General features: G+C 46.3%; 2 protein-coding genes across 5 annotated transcripts in view; one reads left to right on the top strand and one right to left on the bottom strand.

Annotated features, from left to right (window-relative positions):
• The window catches only part of sgpp2 (sphingosine-1-phosphate phosphatase 2), a 494627-nt gene that overhangs the window by 106670 nt on the left and 362699 nt on the right, over window positions 1–25258 (bottom strand). The window lies entirely within an intron of this gene.
• Window positions 10946–25258, top strand: part of epha4l (eph receptor A4, like) — a 53167-nt gene continuing 38854 nt past the window's right edge. For 2 of the 4 annotated variants that reach the window (XM_061045602.1, XM_061045601.1), the window contains exons 1-3: window positions 10947–11215; window positions 12920–12987; window positions 15486–16149. In XM_061045602.1, the coding sequence (XP_060901585.1) occupies window positions 11119–11215; window positions 12920–12987; window positions 15486–16149 (829 nt within the window). In that variant the 5' untranslated portion in view covers window positions 10947–11118. Of the gene's footprint in view, window positions 11216–12919; window positions 12988–15485; window positions 16150–25258 lie in introns of all 4 variants that reach the window. The other 2 variants (XM_061045603.1, XM_061045599.1) reach the window with 2 other exon arrangements.

Here is a 25258-nt window from a genome sequence, read left to right as displayed (position 1 = left end):
CACACACACCACACACACACACACACACACACACACACACACACACACACACACACACACACACACAGAGTCATTCCTTTCCAAATTGGATAGAGACACTACCATGCGATATTTACATAAGTAATAACAGGCGCTTGCTCCGGGGGCCAGCAGCTCCTATCTCACAGCAGAGGATGGGTAATTGCTATTTTGGCGCTGAGGTGCTACCTGTGCGAATGCGTAAGTGTGACTCTGTGTGTGTACGTGTGTGTGTGTGTGTGTGTGTGTGTGTGTGTGTGCATGGAGGAGAATCATCAGAATAAGAAACTGAAGCAGGAGAAGTGAATGTATAAGGGGTTTTGTAGTCGCATGTGTGTGTAAGCCTGCGTGTTTGTAATTTGCCAGAATAAACCCTTTCTTCTTCTCCTCTTCTTATTCTCAGCACATGTCTTGTTGAGTGTTTGTGTTCATTCGGGTCCAGCGGGAGGCGGCAAGCTGCATCTGAAGCCCGCAGCTCCTCAGCTTGATATTTGGTGTTGGGCTGGCACAGTTTGCTACCAGCACACACTGTCCCATGCTGCAAGTGTGCTGCTGTGTGTGTTTTAGATGGTCGGTGTGACTCGATCTCCCTCCTTTGCTGTTTCCATTGTGTCTCTCTCCATCTGTGTTTGAGTGTTTGAATATGTTTATTTCAGGCAAATATGTGGGCAGCTGTCAGTTTGCCCTGGATGACTGTTTCTCAGGGAATATGTTTATTTGAATGAGTTTGTTTCTGCCTTTGCATGTTTGTGTTTTTCCGCTTGGATTGTCTGAGTCTTCGTTGGCATTAATGAGCCAGTACAAGTGTGTATTTTGCAAGTGGGTATTCTTGTCCTTCTATCCTTATGGAGACATTTGTATTTTAACGCTTATCATGGACATTTTAAAGAAAAGATGCTTTCTTTCTGTTCGTCTCGTCCTTGTTCAATTTGAATGCCAGATGTAAAGAGGGTCTTCACAGGTATAGTAAGTCGCACTGTGTTGTTTCGTGTGTGTGTGTGTGTGTGTGTGTGTGTGTGTGTTTGTTTAATCCTCAGTGCTCTTGACAGCTCGACAGCTCTCTCCTCCTCCGTGCAACTCAATAAGCTCTCGCTAGTGTCACTGTGCATGCAGCCGCGGGACGCCATAGCAACCAGCCCACCTTTAGGTGATTACCATGCTCAGCCCGCTACCTCACCCACCTCCTCCATCAGCACCCATGGCGCAAATACAGCCAGCCCCCGGGAGAGGGAAGAGAGAAAGGAGGAGGAGGATAGAGAATAGTGAGCACAAGCATCTTTACATGCCCGTAAAGGTTGAATTGGTTACTGTGTTTCTGGATGATGTCTTGTTAGATTTAAAGATTCTTTCTTGTCACTTGTGATTAGGTAGTTTAGAAGATGTTCTGTTGTAGGATTTTGCGACCTCACTGAGCATACATTATGTAAATCAGTTTAGAGAGAACTAAATGAGTTGATGTGAAATTATCACGTCAATATCAGACAAGTTCCGATGTTGAATCACAGCTTTTCCGTTGCAGGTATCTTCCGACTTTGTTTACAATAGAATTTTAGAATATTAATCCCACGAGGGGAAATTATATTTACAGTCTGTTGTTGAGACATGCTACACAAACACAGGCTGAAATACACACACACATGCACAAACAGGACATGCACTGATGGAGAGATGTCAGAGTGAGGGTTAGGGCTGCGCATGAAAGAGCGCAGAGGTTCGGTGCTTTGCTCAAGGGCACCTCGGCAGTGCTCAGGACGTGACCTGGCACCTCTCCAGCTACCAGACTTTGTCCGCAGCATGACTTGAAACAGCGACCCTCCGGTACCCGGCCAAAGTCCCTCCAGACTGAGCTACTGCGGCCCCCTAACAAAAATATTCTTGTCACATGACTTTGTCTCAAACCCGTAGTGAATTGAACAAATTATCTTTTGCACAAATTACTTTCATCCTTGAATGTCTTGAATATTTAGATTTTCATTCATGTATGTGTATGTACATTTATTTAATAGTATATTTACATCAATAGACACTTCCAGCTGCTATATGCACATATATACCTTTGGAGTGGAGTCCCCTGCGTCCCCCTCACAACCCAACCCCCGTAATGAACCCCGCCGTCCTCCTCTCCAGTTCCCCCTCAAAGGCTGCAAAGGCATGAGATGTCTACCTGGAAAACTCCAACACCACCAAAACACCAAAACGGAGCGTTCTAAGAGAGTTGGTTTATACAGGGTCACAAACCTCCTCTGGTGCTTGATTCATGTTATATTTTCACCAAAGCACAGCACAGATGTTTCATTTAGACCATAGGGGACTGTTTGAAAATGTGGAAAAGGGGAATAATATGTCCTCTTTAAAGAGTAATTCCCCCCCCCCCCTCCCCAGTGTGTGAGAGAAGTTACCTTTAACGAAAGCTGAGCATTTTTCAGCGGTGGCATAACAAAGCGTCCGTCTTTACTGAATATGAGAACAGATCATCTCAGTTAGCTCATCACAGGAGACCCCCCCCCCGCTAACACTTGCATCAATCTGTGTAATGAACGAGCAGATTTATGAACTCAATCAATTAAAGACAGCGCAGAATGTGTAGGCTTTTAGCATAAATAAATCATTACCACATTAATGTGCTGGCCTCTTGCCAGGCGTGCTTGTCACTTGTTGTGGCATTGGGTTATATTTGGCAGTAAAGTTTGATTGTTTTACGGCATGAACAGGAAGACAGGGGCCGTCTCCAAACACAAAGAGGTGAGCGGACGCTTTTTGGTTTGCCACAATCTCTGAGACTGTAAACTAGAAAAGGTTGTCCAGAATTCTGTTAACGCTAATGTAGACTCTTAAAAACCACAGGCATCATACACGTCTGCACTACTCGCTAAACATGATTTTTTTTTGGAATTGTTCAGAAAAGTCACAACCACAGCGACAGTGGCACCTTTCATGTGTACCAGTTCGTCTGGCAGTAACAGCTGAGGGGGCCAAATGCTCGTCGCGTGCTCATAAACTCCCACTGCCTTCTGTGTCTTCTCCTGATTCCTCGCTAAGTTCGGAGATGACATCAGACGGAGCACAAACTTCATCAACAGCTCAGCCAATCAAGTTCACCGGTTCAGCCAAGAGTCAGTTTGTGTGTGAATGTGACGCTTGTGGCTACATCTGCGCTCGCATTTGAAACAATATCTCCGACCGAGAGAGGGACGAGTCTGTACATAACTTTCACTAATGCACTGTGACTGAAATGTATACATGTGTAAGTGCATGAATGATCCACACACACACCGTTACTAACACACCAAGGCTTAGGGTAATGCCCCTCATGGAGACATACATTCCCTCCATATCTTCCACATGCATACGCTTGGCGTCACAGCACCACCTCCTTGTCTCTGATGATTAGGAGGTGCTCCAGAGCGCCTGACACCGTGCCATAAAATAACTCTGAAACACCTTAAATCATCTCCCCTGGAGTGCTTGTTCCCTTTTTCTGCTGCCAAATGTCTTTGCCGTGTAATCTTTTACATAAAAATCCCGAAGCTGCCTCGCGTCGGAGCTGATTTGCAGCTCTTGTTGATGCTTTGAGCGTTGACTGACTGGGCCGACGCAGACATCCAAACGGCAAATCTAACGGCAGCGGCTTAATCTGGCAGCTAGATGAGAGTTTATGGATCTTCACTGTGCCCTCCCACAACCAAAAGTGATGCTTCTGAGACAAAACAGAAGGATAAGCCGGTTTTCATGGGCTTGTAAAGAGTAATGTGTGACTTTGATAGAACTTTGCTCCTCATAAAAAACAGACACAGCAACTTGTAAATCATAAAACTTAGTCACAGGCGGAGAAATAAAGGTTTCTATTAAACTCACATTTCATTGACTTTCTGTGTATTTTTATCCGGCTTGCCAGAGAAGAGAAAGGCATGTAACCTCGATACATCTTGATCAGGGCAGAATGATTACATGTGGCATTAGAGGAGCTCTCTGTGTGAGTACACACCTCCTGCTGTTTAGTCTCAAACCAGTGGCATTTCCCACAACAACTACTCCGGACTGGAAAATGAAGGGAGGTAAACAACGGGGTAGATACACAACATCGGCCCCGCTTTGAAATCCCTCAGGTGATTCTGAAATGACACAAAGCGACTCTTGCAGCTCGGTTGCTTTTCTAAAACCGCAGAGAGAGAGAGAGCGCCTGCTGGGCTCAACCGCCAGACCTGCCGTGATGCGTATTGAGCGACACACTGCCGACAGGGGGTCGAGCCGGGCGGCCGGGGCATGAATAGGTCAGAAAACAGCCAGGGATGCTACGTGGGGTAAGCAGATGGATGCCGCATGGTGGAGGATTTCAGAGTTAACATGGAGGGTCCAGTGTTGGTGGTGATCTTTTCCCTCTTTACTCAGTCATTTACAAACCTCCACCAGAGCTTTTGAAACAGTCTGAAATGAATACTAATGCCTTTTTATGACCTATAAGCAAACCAGATAAACCACTAGAAAGATCGACTATTTCTATACTTGTGGTTAATGTGCCGGAAACTCCCGGCTCGGCGACAGAGAAGTGAATATTGTAATGCTGCAGAGTCAGCCTTTTTACATTTTCAAACATTCACCAGCCAACTTTTTACATCATGATTCTGGAACAAAGCTGCTACGAAGCTCCGCCCTCAAAGCTACAGCTGACATTTACTTAGTGGGCTGGGGCTTTGAGAGCTGTCAGTTTAGCTTCACTTGCTCGGACGTCCACGGCTGCATCAGTTTGTAAAAATGTCAGAAGAAGACACGTTGGACAGGAAGTCCTCCAAAAAACAAATTACTAGTTTTTATCGCGTTGAATCCAAACAGCACAGGGAACACAAGGGGAGCAAGACTTCAGATTGCCACAAAACGTCTACCTTCATTTGAATACCGGGAGCCGGATGACACCCTACATTAAATGTAAAGAAGAGAAGGGAAGCGACTGGTCAAGCAGACGAGCAGCAGATAAACGTTGACATGACACAAGTCAGAATGCTGAGTAAATATTTTTAAAGGCTGTCCTGAAGAGATAGAGAGCGAAGAGTGGAGCGATGCTATGAGTGGTGGGAAAGTGTGAAAAGAAACACTGACTGTGTGTGGATGGTATGAATGTCCATGACTTTATGATTAAGAAAAGTGAACCAGAGAGTTTTTAAGCTGATGTAACACTGCTCAAAGATGTATGAGTTTCTCTGTTAGTTTGTGATCCATTTTTTGTCCCTAACTGACATTTAAGGTCCAATCAGTGAGATGTGCAGTGAGTGAAATGATAAAGTGATCTTGCTATATGATCAGACATTAAGGAAACATGCTATGTTGAAGTGCTGGCTTCTCTGACAACAATGCAGCAGCCAGTATGTCCTCCTTCTAACTTTAGATTCTGGTCCTGAATGCTCTGGATTTGTTTGGACCAGAGAAGGTAGGCGGTTTTAAGACACCCCCACACGGCCGTTTTGGACGCCCCTCGGTTTGCCAGATATGAGACCAGTTATCAGGTCAAACCAACAGGTGTTGCAGCGATGGAAGCAGGCAAGAGAAGTGGTTCAGATAGAAGTGATTGTACCCGACCTAAAAAGCCTCTGCATGTTTCTAATAAGCTCCACGAGCAGAAACGTGCTCAAACTAGGATCAATATTGGAGATGATTTTGAAAAATGGAGAGAGGTTAGAACACAGAAAGGTTTACAGACCGATGCAGAGCTAGATAAACACTGAAGCTTCAGTGTCCACCACATGGCAACCTGCGTGAGCATGGACTCTAGAGAGGAGGGGGCGAGGGGAGACAGCTCTCTATGATTAGAATTTAGACTGCAGTACCCATTTTAAGCGCTAGGTGTCAGAGTTACATATTGCTCCTTTAAACGAGTCAGCAGAACGAAAGGAAACTTATGTGATGGCAAAACATCAGCAGAAGATTTGGAAAATCATGGTCAGAGACAAGAACAGTAATAAATAAGAGTACAGCCTGTGTTTGTGAATGCAGTGGATTTTTATCTCATCTCTGATATTGTGAATCAGCGCTGATCTCCTGGTGCTACTTTGATCTCCTCTTCCATTTCTGCCCAGGTTTCCTCTAACTCCCACTCTCTCTGACCTCCGGGGACTGATTCCTGACTGTCGGCTCGGGGAACACTGCATGAAGCTGAGGGATCCGAAGGCGGTGGGCTGGGCTCTTAGCCTCGGGGGGTCACAGTCCAGCAGGAGGGGCTTTAGGGGTTTGAGTTTAAACAATACCCAAACTGTATGTAGGGAGGAGAGAGGAGACAGGGGGGAGTGCTTTGTTGACATAAATGTGTGGGTCACTTCCTGAAGAGACACGATGATTGAGCACTTTCACGGACCAGTAGGTGCAAGACGATTAGGAGTCAGCATGAAAGCCCCGAAATTATCGAAAGAAACTGTTTTACCCACGCACAAGATTCATGAAAATATCCAAAAACTTTTGAGGTGAGCTGCAGGGTGGAAAACAAACATCCAAATTGTTTTGCCCAGACGTCTTCCCTGCTGGCCCACTCGTAAAAAGTCCACGTAAAATCAGGGTGAGCAAGCAGGAAGCAGCTGGAAATATTAAGAAAAAGTCACCACAAGCGAGCGGCCGGGATGATGACGTTTAAAACATGCAGGCGGTGCACGACCGGTGGGATGGCCGTGCATGTGATGAAGCCTCTTCATACTCTTTTCTGCTCACCAGCATGTTCTTCTCCACTCGCTAGTCGATACTGTGAACACATCCAATAACACGAAGCACTCATATCATTACATCACAATAAACAAGAAACTGTGTTTTCACCTTTTTCACTCAAATTATACAGAAATCAACACCTTTGTTTTTGTGAGGTAGGACGCTGGGGGTGCTCTGCCTTATCCATTTAATGATAATTATATAACGATCCGATCGAGGGAACGGATCACATTAGAGCAGCTATTGGCAGTTAATGTTTGAAAGCCTCGTGTTTTCCTGCAGGCATGACTGTTCTATATCCCCTGATTATAGAAAATGTGTAGAATATTTCCTAACATTTATATTTTTGACAACTTTTAGTAACTAACATATTTTCCTGGGAGCTCCTGAGGCTTGTAGGTTCCTCGGGTTTGTTGGTGCAAGAAGCCCAGGATGACTTGTCCCATCAGCAGAGGCCAGGCTCTCGAGTAGACAGAGCTCCCCCAACCTTCAGCGAGGGGATCGGGCTCTACTACCACCCGACGCCCAGCCACCACCATCGGACTGTGTCGTCCCCACAACCACCGCTGTCCTCATTCATGCACGGCCTGCTCCGACCTCAAACTCAGCGGCGAGGAATACAAAGGAAAATCCTTCCTGCATATTATCCCAGATGCTCTTTAAAGCGTCTTGAGATAACGCTTGTTATGAATTGGTGCTATACAAATATTGATTGTTTGATTGATAGTAGAAGATACATGTTGTTAGGGCTGACAGAGAGCCAGTTCAGGAGCCATCATAGGTAGCAACCTACACCCCAATCTCTTAGTTAGTTTCAATCCTAGGATTTCTCCCATCTGCATCGAATGCAGCAAAGAGGTTGGATCTTACATGCATTGCTTTTGGAGCTGCCGTCTGATAAACTTAATTCTGGGAAAAAGTCTCCAAGGAAATTTACTTCTAAATAAATCCTGGTTTGTTTGCATTAAATCTTTCAGATGCGAGGCCTCCTCTGACAAGTGTCCAGCAAAAACGTCTGAGCAAACGTATTCTTTATTAGTGAGAAGATGCATTTTATTTCAAAGGATGAAGTCCAGACCTCCAACCTTTAATCAGTGCTTAGTTTTCAAATGGAGCTCTTAATCTCAGTGTTGAAGGGGAATGAGAGGGGTTTTGTTAGGATATGGGGACCATTCCGAAACCACCTCCCACATGGCACAGCAGGCCGAGTATGCAGGAGGCGCTGCACCGTTGACCTGTACCTCTGAGGTTCCTTAATGCTCTGTGTGTTGTATGTTGTATACTCCCTGTTCCATGTTTAATATCTGAATCGATACAGAAAGGCCATGTAGGGTACTCTGCAGTCTCGCTAAATATTTTGTTGTTTTGTTTTGATTGTCTTTAAATCCCATGTGGTCCTTGCTGCATGTCTGTGTTTCTTTGTCCTGTTGTTTCACAAATGTATATTCAAATAAAATATTCAAATTATTCTCAGATGTGTCAATTAACGCTGAGAGATGATTCATACATGTTTCACACACTGACACTCTGAGGGAAACCGCAAAATGCTCTGCAAGCTTTTCACTTAGAGAAGGAGGACATAACTGACAGATATGTTGTTTTTATCAGAGGCTATAAGAGTCCAGAATATCAGCAAATCAGTCTGTGTGAGTTTTTATGAGTGAGCTTATGTGTGTGTGTGTTTGTGTGTGTGTGTGTGTGTGTGTGTGTGTGTGTGTGTGTGTGTGTGTGTGTGTGTGTGTGTGTGTGTGTGTGTGTGTGTGTGTGCATAGAAAGGAATTAGAGTCGGTGTGCATGATTGGCACACAATGCAGATGTGTGGGCAGCGGATGCCATCTGGAGAAAGCGGAGTGGGCTGCGAGAGGAAAGGAATTGAAAGGTGTGTGTGTGTGTGTGTGTGTGTGTGTGGGGGGGGGTACTCTACAACTCTCCCTCAAGAAAAAAATGCCGGTTTGACGAGGATAAAGGAAACTCTGGGAGTGTAATCAATCAAAAACAGTGTGACACAAATAAAGCAAGACAAGAGACAAAAACCTGCCCACACACACACACACACACACACACACACACACACAGGCACGCACACACACCCTACGTCGACCACCATCCTTCTCCGCCATCTTTGGTTTACGATATTTTTCTGATACTGGTCGAAAAGATCAAAAGCGTCCCTCCAGTTCCCCCTCAGGGTTTTCGAGGGTTGCCAGGCTTGTCGCCAGGGGGGACAACAGGGGAAAGTGCCCTTCATCTGGGGGGTGTCGTTTCAGACAATCAATGTTTGGGGGTAAATTGGCCAATTTGGAAAGAGCACCAGGTGCTTTGTGTGCTTCATTACAGCGGTCGAGATGTTACAGCAGGAGGGACCATAACCCCAAAGAGGCACAGCGACCCGTCTCAGGAGACTCTAACAAGCCCACATACACCTCTGCATATATCCCTAAATCAGCCTCTTTGTTGAGTGATCCGAGACCAGGACTCTTTCGCTGCCTTCTCAGACCAGTTCTACATAAAAACACTAAACTCTCTCTTTCTTTGAGTGAAATCTGTGAGGGAAACACAAAGCCACACTATGCCTGTGTGGAAGCTCTTTAAGACAAAGGCAGGTCTATTTGCAGTGAGGTCAGCCCTACGAGAAAGGTTGTAGATGTTTCCATGTATGGATAGAAATGTTTGTTTTGTAGCCAAGTTTTGGAAATGTGAGGTTGGAGTGCCAGCAACAAAAGGCATGGGAACTCGAGGGTTTAGGATCGGCCAAACGTGGAGAAGCTGAAAACTGTATTTCCACACAAAGACACATTCATAGACGTATGACAGTATTTAGACACCTGCTAAGAGGGAATATGGCCTGCATCCTTTTTTCCATCACAAACATCCTGTTTCAACAGCAAATACGGGACAGAAAATTTTCCCACAGAAATAACTGAAACAACACAGAGAAGCAGTTTGAATCGCATGGATGGATTTTGTTTTGACTTCCTCCCCTCGGAAAAGATCAGATAAAGATCACATGACTTGTCCAAGGACGCTTTAGCGCGATGGTTGGATGTTTTATTTTCTGAGTCACTGTCTGCGAGATGTTAAAAGGCCAAATTCCACACAAAAGCAGACACAATATTGAAAAGGTGCTGGTTGTGATTGTGCAGACCCGGCTATGTGTAACAGTGGTCGCAGTGAGAGGTGATGCAGAACGCCCTAACCTGCCCACACAGTGACAATCTCCTCTGCAGATCATTGAAAGGCACATCTCCTGGGAGCAATAGAAGACCTGTGTGGGAGGACATAAAAGAGTGAGAGCACCCTGGGCAAAACCCCGAACCTGGACACAGCTGGCTCTTCACAAACATGAACAATGAAGCCTTTGTTTGAGGAACAAACTGCAGAAGCAACATCAATTCCTGCACATCATTCACCTCCGCAGCTCCACAGCACAGCGGGCCTGCTCTACAACAAGTGCTGATGGATGAATCCTTGTGCACATTTCATCATAAGTGCCCCTAAAGCTTCTGTAATATAAGAATAAGAGCAAGTGACAATAATCCAATACAAGCTGGCCAACGATCACAAAACGTGCGTTGTCAATCTCACAAAGTGCAATAGCATGTAATGCCAGGGAGGTCATGCTCATGCTTGTTCTTTAATCCAATTCAGGAGGCAGAACAGGCGTCAATATCTCCGCTAGGTGGCGACCTTGGTCCGATCCGGCTCACCTTGGACAGCGCTGCGCTTGACTGGAGCCAGACTACATGCAGGATCAGCACAGCGAGACTGCTGAGGAACACAGAGGAGAGAAAACTGACGCATTGCATTTCACATAAAGAAATATATCAAGTTTAGGGTCAGGTGGTTTGTTTTTATATGACGCTGAGGTGGAAGGGAGAGAAGCTGACGTAACTACGTAAAGACACGCAGTGCCCTGTGTGCCTTCTGTGTGCAATGCCCTGTTGCCAATCGAGTTGTCATGAGTATTATTTATTCATTTAATGCCAGTTGTTGGCTCACAGATCCACGGAGTCGTGTTTAACTGCACATCTGTATCTGCGAGACTTAATTCGTGGAGAAGTGCTACTTTACACAATCCGCACCTTATCCCTCTCCACTGGTGAATGAGAAAGTGAGTTGTTTGGGGGATGTGCAGGGGGTAGTTAATGATTATTGCCCCCCTTTTCCCTCAACACTACGTTTCCTATATGGTTAGAAGGGGTCCGCGTCAGAGCGCACGGACTAGACCCGCCTCTTGGCTGTGGTGCGCTCGTTGCGTTTCTCTGCCCTGTCCTCTTCAAATCCATATTCCACTGGGAAAGAGAGAGAGCGAGCGAGAGAGAGAGAGAGAGAGTGCGTGTGAGTGAGAGAGAGAGTAGGATCTGGGAGAAGAGCAACGAAAGAAAAAGAGGAGAGAAAAACGGAACAACGACACAAATGGCACTCATGGCAGGGATTTTGTTCGCGGTCACCTTTCTTGTTTTGGGATTTTCTACACTTGTTTCACCGGCACGGATATACCCCCCGAATGAAGGTAAGGTTGTTAGGAGAAAATGACTGCCCCCGGACTCCTGACTTCATCCCCGCGCCGTCTCTGTGCGTGTTTCTGCCGTGAAGCCTCACTTCGTGGCTCCTTGTCGAGTGTGCGTGGAGCTGCGATGAGTTAAATGGTGGAAAACACCGACGGTCACCTTTACGCAGCGACTTTTTTTTTCGGGGTTTCTTGTGTACGAAACTGGAATGTGGAGTGGCTGTCCAAATGCGCATCGGCCGTTTTGGTCTCGACTCGGGGTCTGGATCGTGCCAGCTGCACAGAGCCTGGGAACAGGAATACATGCAGCCCCGATATACGCGCTGATCTCCCTGTTGAGAGAAAAGGTCAAGCGAATCTCTGCGCTAAAAGCAGTTCGATGTTGTGGAGCTTCTATACGCACACGGACGTCTCGTAGAACAGACATGAAGCACAAAACGCGTCAGCAGGAGACACACTAATGTGCCGAGCAGCCCCTTATTTAATCACATTGAAATATTTGCACAGTGATAGCTGTCACTGTGTGTGTTGGTGGACGATGATTGTAGGAATGACATAAAAAAACAAATCTAAAAGTTAAAGTGTGCTGCCCAGTGTTCTCACACCCGATGAAATGATTTTCAGTAATTAATAAATGATCTTCCGACGTGCTCGACAGGTTCATGTTCGTTTAAAGCGACAAAATGATTTAACTGCTTCTGTTCATTTCTCCGCGTCCTGAGAACAAAAAAAACAAAAAAAAAACACCAACCCAGCGCGGAAGGTTTCGGGACTAGAGTTCCCTGCTCCGGGTCCCGGGGCGCAGTGAATCCAGCTTCAAAATACTGGAGCAAATACAGGATTCCGCCTTCATCTAAATGTAAACACATCAAAAATAATTAATACCTTAAATAACCTCTGAGGATGCATTGAATCTGTCCTGCATAATTAAACCTTCTGTTGCTGCCCGCAGAGCAAAGCTGTCTGACAACAAGTCCGTTCAGATAAATCCCGGGTTTAAGTGGATTATCAAACTAAAAGGATTTCCATCTTTATTTCACTTTATAGGCCTAATTTTATTAATCGTTTACCAACATAACGGTCTAATTTGAATTAATGCGTTAAGCTGTTTTTACTCACACTGAATTCAGAACAGCCTCAAACAGGGTTTCTCACTGCCGTTTAATTCTGCCAAAAATATAAAAAATGAAAGTTTTAAACGGAAAAATTCTTGAATTTCTCCTGTGGAATTATGCAATAAGACAGTGTGAGTGTCAGGCACAAATAAAAAGCATTTGGGTCTCTAATGATCAAGTTTTCTGCACACGGCTTCCTAATTGATTTAGATCCCATCAAACAAGCCGAGGGCCGAAGCTTCACTCACTGATTCACATATTTTACAAAGACACGGGGGAATGCTTTCATGGAGAAATCGTTTTGTCAACGAAAATCAATCAAATGTAAAGAACAGCAGGGATTACGGGTATCAAAACATCGACACACTCATAGGACTCATCGGCCTTCCTTCTGTTTACTGACATTCAACTTGAGCGCGGTTTTCTCCTTAATTTCAAAGTAATGTGTCTTTATAAAGTCAAATGCCTACTAAAATATGACTGCATTACCTCCCTCTCGTTGTAAGATAATGCTGGATTGTATTCACATTGTTGATGTTGTGTGAACAGGGAGAGCCTGCATGCTCACTTTCTCCCTTTTCTTGTTTTCCAGTCACGTTACTGGACTCCAGATCCGTACAGGGGGAGCTGGGATGGGTCGCCAACCCGACAGAAGGAGGGGTGAGTACTGCAAAGAAGTGTCCCCTTGTTGGGGCACATGGTTCCCTATTGAGCAAAAATGGAGAGATAATATCCATTATTGGCAGGAGCTCTGCAGTGGATACACAGCCCTCTTTGATAAGGGTCTGTCCTGGTGAGACCTTCATGGGAGTATCTTTGTTGGTGATTTATTGTGCAGCTGTCTGCACTGTAGGGGTATTAGGCTGAGCTCGAGATCAATGCATCATTTACATTTTTTCAGGCTCAAATACATGCAATTCAAAATGTACAATTTATTGCATATGGCGAATCCTCGACAGCACCCTCCAGGGCCTCAATGGGGTCCCCGGGATCCACTTTGAGAACCATCGGTCTATAGGCAACCCCCCTCACCAACAGCCCCTGCTCCCCCTTTCTCCTCGCTTCCAGCCTCTCTAACCACTCTGTAATGGTCAGATGCAGGGGCCGATACTGCAGCGGGCGTCAGGTTTCCTGAATAGACGGTGGATTGAATCGGTCTTTGTGGAGAAACTTTATATCCCTTTCCACCATTGAGTGGAGAGAGAGAGAGGGAGAGAGGGACTTGGCAGCTGAGAGAGGGTCCTCTGGAATGGATGAATAAGGGGGAAAGTGCAGTGGGGTTCAGCTCTTGCCGCAGGACGACTGGATCTATAAAGCAACGGGAAAATGGGGTCGCGCAAATGCATGATCCCTCAGTCTAATTGGGATATCTAGAGGGGCTAAGATAAGGAGGAAACGGGGGCCCGCAGTGGCCGCATTCTGCTGCTGGCATTAGAGGTTTAGGAAAATGGAGAGGCAGACGTGCTTCCCTAATCAAGTCTGAAAATTATCATATAAAAGAGGCTCAGATGTTTAAATGCAGAATGTATGACGGTCAGCGTGACCTAGATTTATAAAAGTTCAATTTAAAAAAAATGAAAGTGTTACGTCAGTAGGTAGCCACTCCTCCATCTGTTTTTCTACTTAGAGAAATGTAATGAAGAGCACAAGCAAGCCTTCAGTGTCTCCTGAAAATTAATACAAATTAACAACAATGAGGCCAACTAATGAATACCAACCCAGGGGGAACACCATTTCACCTCGTGCAGCTGTTGCAGGATCTGCCTCGAGCTTCTCTCAGTGAACTCGGCCTGCGCTGTGCTCAGGTCCTCGCCTCGACCGTTTTATCGCAAACAAGTGATTGACAGGGTCCTGGCAGCCCCAGCAAGCCGGCATTCACTCTCTCATTACGACCAATTGGCCTTATTCTGCCTCTTCGCTGTTATCTGGGAAAGGTGCGGCCTTATCTCAGCGCCGCTTGATTTCCACAACAAAGGGGGGGCTGGAGGAGAAAAGGAGAGTGGAATGGAACGGCAGGGGATGATAGACATTTTCTCAAATCATACAGCAGCAGCTATGTTTAGCATTAGCCCTCCCTTCTCCGGGGTTATAAGGCTTTAAGCCAGATTGTTTAAGATAAGGCGTCAAATCAAATCTTGCAGCATATCCCATATCCTCGACTGTCCCATTATGACTATTTTTTTGTTGTAAATGTTTAAAGCTACAGCCGCCAGAGGCCTGTCTGCTCTTGTTTACTGCCCGGCTCAGTCAAGGACTATTTAAAACACACGGTGAAAAACTTAGGGAGAACACGGCGCTTTGAGCCTCTCAAGACCTGCTCGTATTTGCTCAACAGGGATCTGTCAAGAGGGGGAACTTTATCATAAGTAAAACAAACATTCCCTTCTGGCAAAAAGAAGCCAGGCTGCACTGTATAACGTAATCCATGCACCCCACGTCAGCGTCTCCCTCTGCCTCCTGTAAGTCCTTATTAAGAACAGCATTGAACATTTGTGCCTCCATCTCCCAGCCCCCATCATGCACACATGTGGGAAGGAGGAACACGCCGATTAAGAGACATTTAGCTTTTGCAACCACACAAATTCACCCATCATGCTTTTCTTTTCTTTGCATCTCTGATACCGTGAGCCTCACTGGGTTCTCACTGTCATCGTGTGTGCGTGATGATTTTGTCCACCTCCTGACGAGTAATCGCACTGCAGGCATTTCTGAAGCATTGGACTAATTACACCTTTCCTTTTCTCACAGCTGAAGAGAAGCCATGAATATTAATATCTTTAAGATTCTATATTAGGGCCTAGCAAGTCTATTAGGTGCCATTCATAAAATATGCATTCAGTTTAGCCATCAATTAATTGCTCTGCTGAGACTCAAATATTGACTAATCTTTCTGCCGTGCTCTTTTGCACATTATCTCTCATTCCTGGCCTCCACTTGCTCCCCCCCCCCCAGTCACGTATGCTTTCTTACCTAGTCCATTTTTAATTTGGAGAGCATTCATTAAAAAGAGAAACCTTCAACAATCTGACCAGAACACTACTTAGTATGCTGAATGTGAAATATGGTTTGGATTTGAACACAGGTAAATCATTGCAGATTGCAGATGCAGAGTTTTAAAAATGTCCTTGTCACATTTTAATGTTTCTTTCTTTCCCCAGTGGGAGGAAGTGAGCATTATGGATGAAAAGAACATTCCCATCCGGACGTACCAGGTGTGTAATGTCATGGAGCCAAACCAGAACAACTGGCTCCGCACAGACTGGATCCCCCGAGGTGGAGCTCAGCGCGTCTACATCGAGATCAAGTTCACCCTCAGAGACTGCAACAGCCTCCCGGGGGTCATGGGAACCTGCAAGGAGACGTTCAATCTTTACTACTACGAGTCCAACAACGACAAGGAGCGTTACATCCGTGAGAACCAGTTTGGCAAGATTGACACCATCGCCGCCGACGAGAGCTTCACTCAGGTGGACATCGGCGACCGCATCATGAAGCTGAACACAGAGGTCCGGGATGTGGGCGCTCTGACCCGCAAGGGCTTCTATTTGGCCTTCCAGGATGTTGGAGCGTGCATCGCGCTTGTGTCCGTCAGGGTCTTTTACAAGAAATGTCCTTTAGCTGTGCGTAACTTGGCCCAGTTTCCTGACACCATCACGGGAGCTGATACCTCCTCACTTGTGGAAGTTCGGGGCTCGTGCGTGGATAATTCAGAGGAGAAGGAGGTTCCGAAAATGTACTGCGGAGCCGACGGAGAGTGGCTGGTGCCCATTGGGAATTGCTTGTGTAACCCTGGATATGAGGAGCGCAATTCAGAATGCCAAGGTAAAGAACTGACATTTGTCTTTTGTTCTCTAGAGCTGACTCTTTAACCCACAGTCTCGACACTTTCCTACCTTATATGTTCCTCCCCATCCTTTTGCTCGGCGTCTTTATCTTTAGCCGCCATGTTGTATTCTCTTTGTCCCTCCCTTTCCTCCCTCTGTGGATTCAACCACCTTGCACTCGGTTGGGTATGTCTTTCTCCTCGCTGTTCCACTCCACAGTCTTTCCTCTAGTGAATAGCTGGGTGATAGAAGCAATGATGATTGTAAATGGAGTAATTAGCAAGCCCACTGGGAGGTGTTGTGCAATGGGATGCATCCCAGGAGACTTGGTGACACCTGGAGAGTTGGGCTCATTCTGGTTTGCACTACCACTGGGTCTTTCACCCCCACATGCTTTTACTGTTACTCCCCACAGAGTCTGACGCTGGGAATGAGAGATAGACAGCTTCAGAGGGTGGAAAGAAAAGGAAAAAGAGAGTTTATCATTCCAAGCAGGTCTGAGAAGAGAGAAAATACACAGCTGTGTGATGGGGTTGAAATGGTGCTATTTGGCAGGAGGGAAAAGCCCTTGGTACAGACTCTAGTCTCACCTCGCTGTGATCCTATAGCAGGATTTTTTGATGAGGTTTTAAGGTCAGATTCTTTATTTATCAGGAGCATTATAGAGCCTTGAACTTGGAGGTGCATTCAAGAAATTGCCTCAGAATTCTTGCTTCAAGAAGTTTAGAAAGAAAAGACTATTCACATTTTATCCACTTGTTGCGATGCATACAGTGAACTGTACTTCATCGTTTGAAAAAGTGAATTGCTGATTGCATCTCGCGGTTTTGCGTGCAGGTTTTTTTGCTCAGCCAAGCAGCATTTAAGTTCCCCATATGAACGTATGCCAATTCTGCCACGATGGTTTATTGGTATACCGACCAGCCAGGCGGCCTGCACCAGCACACACAGAAAGCAGTGAGGGGTCAGAGGGTGGGCACGGGTGATTAACAAGGGGGCGGACCACTACACCTCTCCTAATTTATGAGGGATCCTTTATCTTGGACGACTAATTGCATGACAAGCAGGTCTGCTGGCTTAGGGGTGCCATTGGCTGCTTGGGGGTGGGGAGGGAAATGGTTGCAAGTAGTCACAGATGGGGTTTGTGTGTTTTTCCTGAGTGTAGTTGTCCAAAAAAAAAAAAAAAAAAAGAATCATTGGAGCTTTCTCTTGGAAGGATGCCCATCTCCCCCGTTGCTGGGTTCAGATTTCTCTGGCCCAGGTTTCTGTCCCCAGAGTCGGCTTCACAGATCCAGAGCGAGATGGAGGGTCGAAGAAAAGAGAGCAGAAAGTAGTTAGTTACAGACTTTAGGTCTATCGGGCCATTTTATGTAATTACCTCTCTTGTTTCAAGTCAGAATGAGAACCCTGATCTCATACTGTATGTCATAACTTTCATTCGCCTGTAACGCTGAGATCAGCTCCTTATCTCTCCTCTTTCATTTCAGTGGAGACAAATAGCTGGTACTCTCCAAAGAAGGCAACAAAGGATCTGGAAACAGTGATTGTATATGACTAATGCAGTCTCTTTGCGCCTGCCAGGCTTTGAGCTGGCAGCATTGATTTCCAAGCCAATATATCCATTTAGTTCACATATCACTGCATCTGCTTTAATTTGTTTAAGTTTGCAGAGCCAATACGTTCACTCCGCCCCCGTTTGATTCAATCACACTGTTTAAATAAAGTTTCCCAACATTTCTCTTCCAAGTGGATAACATGCTTTTGGTTCGACGCAGCATGGGGGCTTGGGGCGCCCGCGTGGGTCAGCAGCAGTTGCTCGTGGGTTAAAAGGTGCCGGCCAGTGACAGTCCTCAAGTGTACTGATGAGCTGGTTAATATTCTCGACATGTGACGAGCTCCACGTGAGATCTGCTCTCCTCCTTTACGGCGTTAGCAGGAAGGCAGCAGGGGAGGATGACTATTATGGACGCTTAAGTTGTAATGTGTGTGTTCATTTTCTTCTCTTTTTTTTTTACATAGATAAAAGTAAACAAGTGCATGAGCGTATGTCAGCCCCTGCTCACACGTTGGGGCTTGATTTGGTCTGCAACCTTTCTTTTTAAACCTTTTCTATGGTCCACACAAGCCCTATTGTGTGTGTACGAGTGTGTGTGTTCCCAAACTTGTGGGTCTGTGCTTGTCTTGTGTTCGTGCGGGGTTACAAGGGCACCTTGGCCTCTGGTTCCCAGCCCAGGATGAATGGGCTCTCCTCCATCATTGTTTGGGGCAGCAGCGGAGCCGACTGAGACTGGGGATGTTTTTTCGGGGGGAGAGGTAGTGTTAGGGGGGCTGACGGGGTACGTAGGAGTTGTATTCTCCACCCCTGGCAGGGGTCAGAGGTCTTCCCCTTCTGCATCCATCTTACTGCTGCGTGTGACAGGGTTGTGGATCCAGGATTGATTAAGACGTCAGGGTTTTGACAGCTGGGGCCGCGTTGCGTGTATGTGTGTCTGTGCTTAAGTTGGGCCAAGGGTGGCCAGGGTGAACACCCAGGGCCAAGGCGAGAGGGGCAACCAGGGCACGGAGGGCAAAGGGGCCCCCTGATCTTAGGAGAGAAAACTAGTCTGTTTGCATTTGGGATCCCTTCTCCTGTTAACCACCTTCCCCCCCAACACAGACTCTCATAGTGAAGGGGGGGGGGGGGGAGACCCCTCGCTCCTCATCTGGTGAGAGGGCCCCTACTGTTTTTAAGGGGAGGGGTGAGATTAGTGAAAACCTGAATGATAATTACCTTAACTGTTTTTACTTTTAGTCGGTGGTCGGTTGAGAGGGACTTTTGCAAAGCGGCGTGATCTGACAGCGGTTTTACTTTCCAGACGAAGACGTTTTTAGGAGTTTGATTTAACGTCAGAATTTGTTGACGTGTGTTTGTTGAGGATGCAGCTTGGTAGAGGTGTGATGGTGATATACTTTCGACACTCTGAAATGCTAGTTCACGGTTGAGCTGTGCAATCCACAACCTTTCATCACCACCACCAACAACACACACACACACACACACACACACACACACACACACACACACACACACACACACACACACACACACACACACACACACACACACACACACACACACACACACACACGCACACACACCTTAAAGCCGTTTTCACACATGCGCTCCTGAAAATTTCTAGAAAATTTCAGGCAAGCTGCCCCTTGCAACTGTCATTTTCACCACTTTGACTCAACACCTGTTTGCACGTGTTTGTGTGTGTGTGTGTGTGTGTGTGTGTGTGTGCGGATAACAGCGTAGCACGTGATAATGATGTCAGTGTGTGAACGAAGTGTTTTCCCACCTGAGACCCCCTCCAATCCTCTCTATTCCCTGCAGTCTGTGCTGAGCTGGAAACTCTCATTCATGTTGGATTAAGAGGTTTTAGGGATGAAGTTTTCTCTCTTTTGCCTCACTCACTGCTCGTGTGTGTGTGTGTGTGTGTGTGTGTGTGTGTGTGTATCTGGGTCTTTCATTCTCCCTTCCCCTCTATTGACAGTGTTAAATATGCGCTTGGGAGCATCATTCTAAATTCACCACGTAATTCTATTTAGCCCGTAGGTCCCTGATGGCTTTAAATACAGAGACTGAGTCCCTCGCTGTGCGTCTCCCTCCCGCCTATTTTCCTCCTCCTCCTCCTCCTCCTCTTTTTTCTTCCGCTCTTCTGCATACACTCAAATTAAGTATTTGCATCTTCTTGGCAAGCCAGGATGCTCGCTTGTGTTTTTCAGTACATGTCTTCAGTCTATTCTAATATCCTGTTGCTTCATTTTCTCTTTGAAAGCTTTTTTTTTTTTTTCCCCCTTTTCTTCCTTTTATCTCACTCCATTCTCCGGGCCGAGTTTTCACTAGTTTCCCACTCTGTCTTTTCTGTCCTCGTCTCCTTTTCTTTCTCCCGCTGGCCGTCGAGCTGGTTAGTTTTTGTCAGCCTGTCTCTGGTGGCAGCAGCAGGAAGTGGGCTGAATAATGAGATTACCTTCACTGTGGGGAGGGAGGCAGCTCGCAGCAGCTCGTAGGGCATCATCACCCGTCGCTGTTCCCACAAATATACAGTACGTGCACAAGTGTGTGAGCGTGCACACAAAAAAGTGGACACATGCAGGGACCAGTATGTACACATCAACTAAACACACACAAACATCTGCACACAGAAACATGTGAAGAATGAAGAGTAATAGATTCGAGAACATTCATAAATATGTATCGCAGATGCACTCACACACTCCAGCTTTAGTATGCGTCCACACACACACACACACACACACACACACACACACACACACACACACACACACACACACACACACACACACTCAGAACTGAGCGCAGCGCAGCAGAATGGAGGTGAATGTACTCATCACTCTCTCTGCCACCAGAGAGGCTCATTTTGTGCTGCTGAATAGAGACGAGGAATCTATTACGGCCGGAGAGCAGGAAAGAACAACAGATCGAGAACGAGAGGACAAAATGTCTCATGAGCAATCGTCCACCTCTCTCCTCTTTCTGCTAATAATAATTGCGTAAAGCCTTTTTTTTCTATTATATTTTATTGTGTTCCTGTTTAGCTCCACAACACATAAATCGTCCCCTGACTGGACAGAGGAGGGGGGGTCGGGTGTGTGAGGGGGATCTGTGGTAATTCAGCCGTCATTAGCTGAGGTGCTGAAATGTTTTTCCTGCTCGGGCTGCCGTCCTGCCTCAGTGTTTGTTCCCCTCGCCGTCCTCGACACTCATCACCTCTCTCTCTCTCTCTTTTCCCTGGCGGTGCCCTGTTCAGGCAGGAAGCCGCTGGTGATCGAGCGTGACCCGGGGGCTGATGGCCCTAGTGCTATGCCAGCGCATGCTACATGAGTATCCATCCTAAAGTCATTCATCTCCTGTTGAGTTTGAATAGCGAATGTTTTCCTATGAAAATTTAAATTCGCGGGAAGGGCCTGAAGTTTGTCAGACGCCATTAGAAACGGTCTCAGTTACACTTCAGATATATTACTCGACGTTGAAGCTTTTTGAAATGTCCTGTAATGATTGTAGCACACTTTGTTCACGGCTTTGAAATAGAAGCAACAAGTGTCTCTTAAATTCTTCAAAAATACCATCTTAAGCTCGCTCCCCGTCTCGCTTTGAAACAAAGGACAAAACAACAGGAAGGTAAATCAGCTGAACAAAAAGTGTTTTTATTTTAATTTTTGTATCAACATGTGTTTGTTTGTAATCGTGGCTGTTTTGGGAGCTCTAAATGCGTTTTAACCCCCTGAAGACACCGCTGTCCTCTAGATCGTAGATCGGACAGCATTATAAAGACGAGTGCAAAGTGTGTTAAATAACCCTCCATTACCAGGGAATGCCTCGCCTACATGATCCGCTACGATGCATGTAGTTATAGCACTAACATGGTTGTCAGCTGGCATCAGGAGCATGAAGCTGTACGAGTGTCAAAAGGGCTTTTAAAGGGTGATAACATTTCTTTTTCTCTCCGCTCTGCTCCGCTCTCCTCTCTCATCTTTTTTTTTTTTTGAAAAGCATCCTCTCTTTGAAGCCTGCGATGGGAAGAGGGAGCGATTAAAGCAGTCAGCAAGCAAATTAGCATGTCAAAAGGCCCCGAATCAATACCCCAGCTCTCTACCAACACAACCCTGCAGTCCTTTCACCCCTCCGCCTCCTCCTCTCCTTCACCCTCTCTCTCCGTCCTTGCTTTCTCCCCATTCCTCCGGCTGTTTCCCTCCTTCTCCCTCCATTTTCTCCTCCACTCCTCCACGCTCTCGCTCTTGCCCCTTCTTTCTCTCTTTTGCTCACTTAAAGATTTCCCTCCCCTCCCCTCCCCTCTCTCTCTTTTTTTTTTTTTTTACCATGAACTCTTTTTTTCTCCCCCATCTGCTGACAGACAGAGAGAAGGGGCTGCAAAGAGAGAGACGGATGGATGTATAGGCAGAGAAAGACGGGGAGAGAGAGAGAGAGAGAGAGAGATAGAGAGAGAGAGAGAAGTGGACAGTGATCAAGTGGGCATGGGAGGACTGTTTCAGAGAGAGAAAGAGGGTCTCTGCCTCTGTCTTTGTGCTGAAAGAGAGGGAGGACGGACATCTCTCGCCAAGGAGAGCGGAGAAGATGAGGATGAGGAGGCAGAGAGGGAGGGAGAGAAAAAGAGACAAAAAACACGGGGGGGAAGTGAAGTGGAAAGAGATTTAGTTCCAGTCTGGCAACCGTGCTTTTTCTGCACTTCATCCGTCGGTTCACCATTGCACGGAAATCCCTTTGATCTGGGGTAATGTGTTACTGATCGCCAGGACTGTGTGTGTGTGTGTGTGTGTGTGTGTGTGTGTGTGTGTGTGTGTGTGTGCACCATTATCTTTATTTATTCTTCGCATCTGTCGCAGCAGTCATATCACATGCTGTATCATAAACTTCTATTAACGGTCCAATCTTGTTGCACGATCGGAGCCCGCAGACAAAGCAGCCCTCAGCCGCTCTTCAGACGGACGTCCAACTCTCCCCCAGCGCCCGACAATGGGAGGCTGATTGCAAACACCTTGGAAATGTTTTATCTCTGCCTCTCTGTTTCTCTCGCTGATTCCTATCTTAAGCTCCCTCCATCCTGCCCTGGCGATAGTAGGTGGTCTTTTCTTCTCTCGTCGTCATCCTTTTTCTCAGGGGGGGCCGCAGAATTCAGTGACCGAATCAAAGGCCGCTCCGTGGCAATCAGTTAGGGGTTATGACAAAAAGCCTGGCAATAAAGAGCCGCGATGTAATCTGATGTGCCCTGAGAGTGGACACAGTTTCCATTTTAATGAGCTGAGATCCCCCTTTTCTCATCGCGGTGCTGCAGGAGATGGCAACACTAGCTCATTCTCCCTAGAAACACACACACACACACACACACACACAATGTGCACACACACACACACACACTAAGACTGTGTGATTTGTACGTAGAGAGAACAGGTTGTTGCAAGGTTGTCTGCAATGGAGATGCAATAGACATAGTTAAAGGAGTCTGGAGCCCTTCCAAGTCTTTAATGGCCATAAAACTCTCAGTGATGAATCATCTGGAGAGATGAGCAGCTGCATTAGATAAAGAAAAAGCTGACTGGCTGATTAAGAGGTCAAAGTTCAAATCGGTGTACGTTTGAACATTAAGAGGAGAAGAGAACTACAGCGTCCACGATGCATTTCGATAAGACACACCGAGTAACACAGCCTCAAAGATGAGCTGAAGCTAAAGATTGCTTTCTAGAAGCCTGACCATAGTTGTGTGAATGGTTCACTTTGTGCAGTGTTACATTCGACTGGGATTGCTTCATTTTGCCTCATCCCATCATGCCTCGCCTCCTGAGATCCTCACGCCACCACCAACCCCTCTGACAGAGATAGTCTTCCCCTGGGAAGTGCATGGATGAACAAGAAACTGAAGAAGATTTCCAGGGCAGCCTGCCTGAAACCTTTTAGACATTTTCAGGAGTGTCTAAACGGCTTGAGGAATCATTTAAATTGTCCAGCTCATTTCCTTCTTTGAGATAGAGCCAGGCCAGAAGCTTTCAGTCTTATGCTAAGATAAGCTAACTGGCTGCAGGCTCCAGCTTTAAATTCAGCACATTAGAGTGGTATTGAATGATTGAGAAGCTGCATGTTCCTGTAAGATGTTGGACTATTCCATTAAATCATTTTTTAAGGGAACTGGATTTTTTCGAGAGGAACTGCTCGACCACTCTTTTTGCCATTCTCCATAAACACTCATCCCTGGTTTAAGCCCAAAAGAGAGGATCATGTGACTGACCTCTTGCTGATGATACATGTTTGCATACCGGTGTGCAAACTGCATGTGTATCAAGCCCACCGTGGCGTTGCCTCTAAGGTGTAACCTCTCTGTGGGAGTGCTGAAATGTAATTTGGGGATGTGGAGGTCTCGCAGAACCCGGGGATCCCGAGCTGCAGATCTCCTGCCAAAAGCAGAGGTGTGTCCATTCTAGGGCACGTCTCTGGGATTAGAAACCTTGATCCCTCCTGATCCGCGGCGGGCTGTCAAACACTGCTGCAAGGAGAGGAAGGAAGAAAGAAGATGTGACCGCTTCAAGGCTCACATCATGGAGGAATGTAAGGCCAAGGAGAAAAACAGAAGAAAGAAAACAGGGAAAGACCGATGGAGGAGAGATAAGAAAAAAGGAAGTGACTGAAATGAAACGGCGGCACGTTAATATCAAAGCAAAGTGTGAATGTGCGTTTCAGAGTGTGTGTGTGTGTGTGTGTGTGTGTGTGTGTGTGCGTGAGAGGGGTAAAGGAGACAGAAAGATGAATTGACTCGTATCTCGTGGCCCTGATAAACGGCTGGAGAGGTGAAAGGTGAAGTGGGGGTTTATGGGTACAGACGGTGATCGCTCTTTGAACAAGCCGTGTGTGTTTGTGTCACGACCTCTGGCCGCTCAGGATGACGTTACTGTCAGTATCACTACTGTGAGTGTGGTGGTGTAGTTTCACCTGACAACTAACTGTTTTCACTTCAACTGCTTTTGGATGTAGATCGCAAATCCTGTAATCCTTCTGAATTATGGACAGTCAACTGACATGACCTTTGAAGCAGTTGATGTAGACATGATATGGAAATGTCCCTTCACAGCTCTTTTCACACATGCACTTACTTTCAAGCAGCCCCTGAAATCTCCATAAGTTGTTTTTCACATATGTACCTCACGGGGTGGCGGCGGGGTCTTAGGGTGCAGGACACGATGTAAAAAGAACAACCCAAAGTGGCAGACGAAGCAGTTCCACACGGATGTCCGTCATTTTTATATGAATGCTTCATGTAGTTCCACATATTCACCATATCAACAAATCAGGGGTGGAGGGGGTCACATTTCAGGAGCCGAGTCATGACGTAAAATGGACACTCCAACGTGCAACGGAGTATGACGCTATAATGACAGTTTTCTCCTAATATAAATGGTATGTGTGATTGGACACATTCACAGTAAAAACAGAAAAAAAGAGTGGAGAAGAACATCATGAAGCAGTTTCATCACGTGCACCAAGACTGAACAGATTGCACGCTGGTTCCAAGATATAAATACCATTTCCCCCTTCT

This window comes from Labrus mixtus, chromosome 9 (genome assembly GCF_963584025.1).
Source record: "Labrus mixtus chromosome 9, fLabMix1.1, whole genome shotgun sequence".
NCBI lineage: Eukaryota > Metazoa > Chordata > Actinopteri > Labriformes > Labridae > Labrus > Labrus mixtus.
This window is presented reverse-complemented; position numbering and strand designations above follow the sequence as displayed.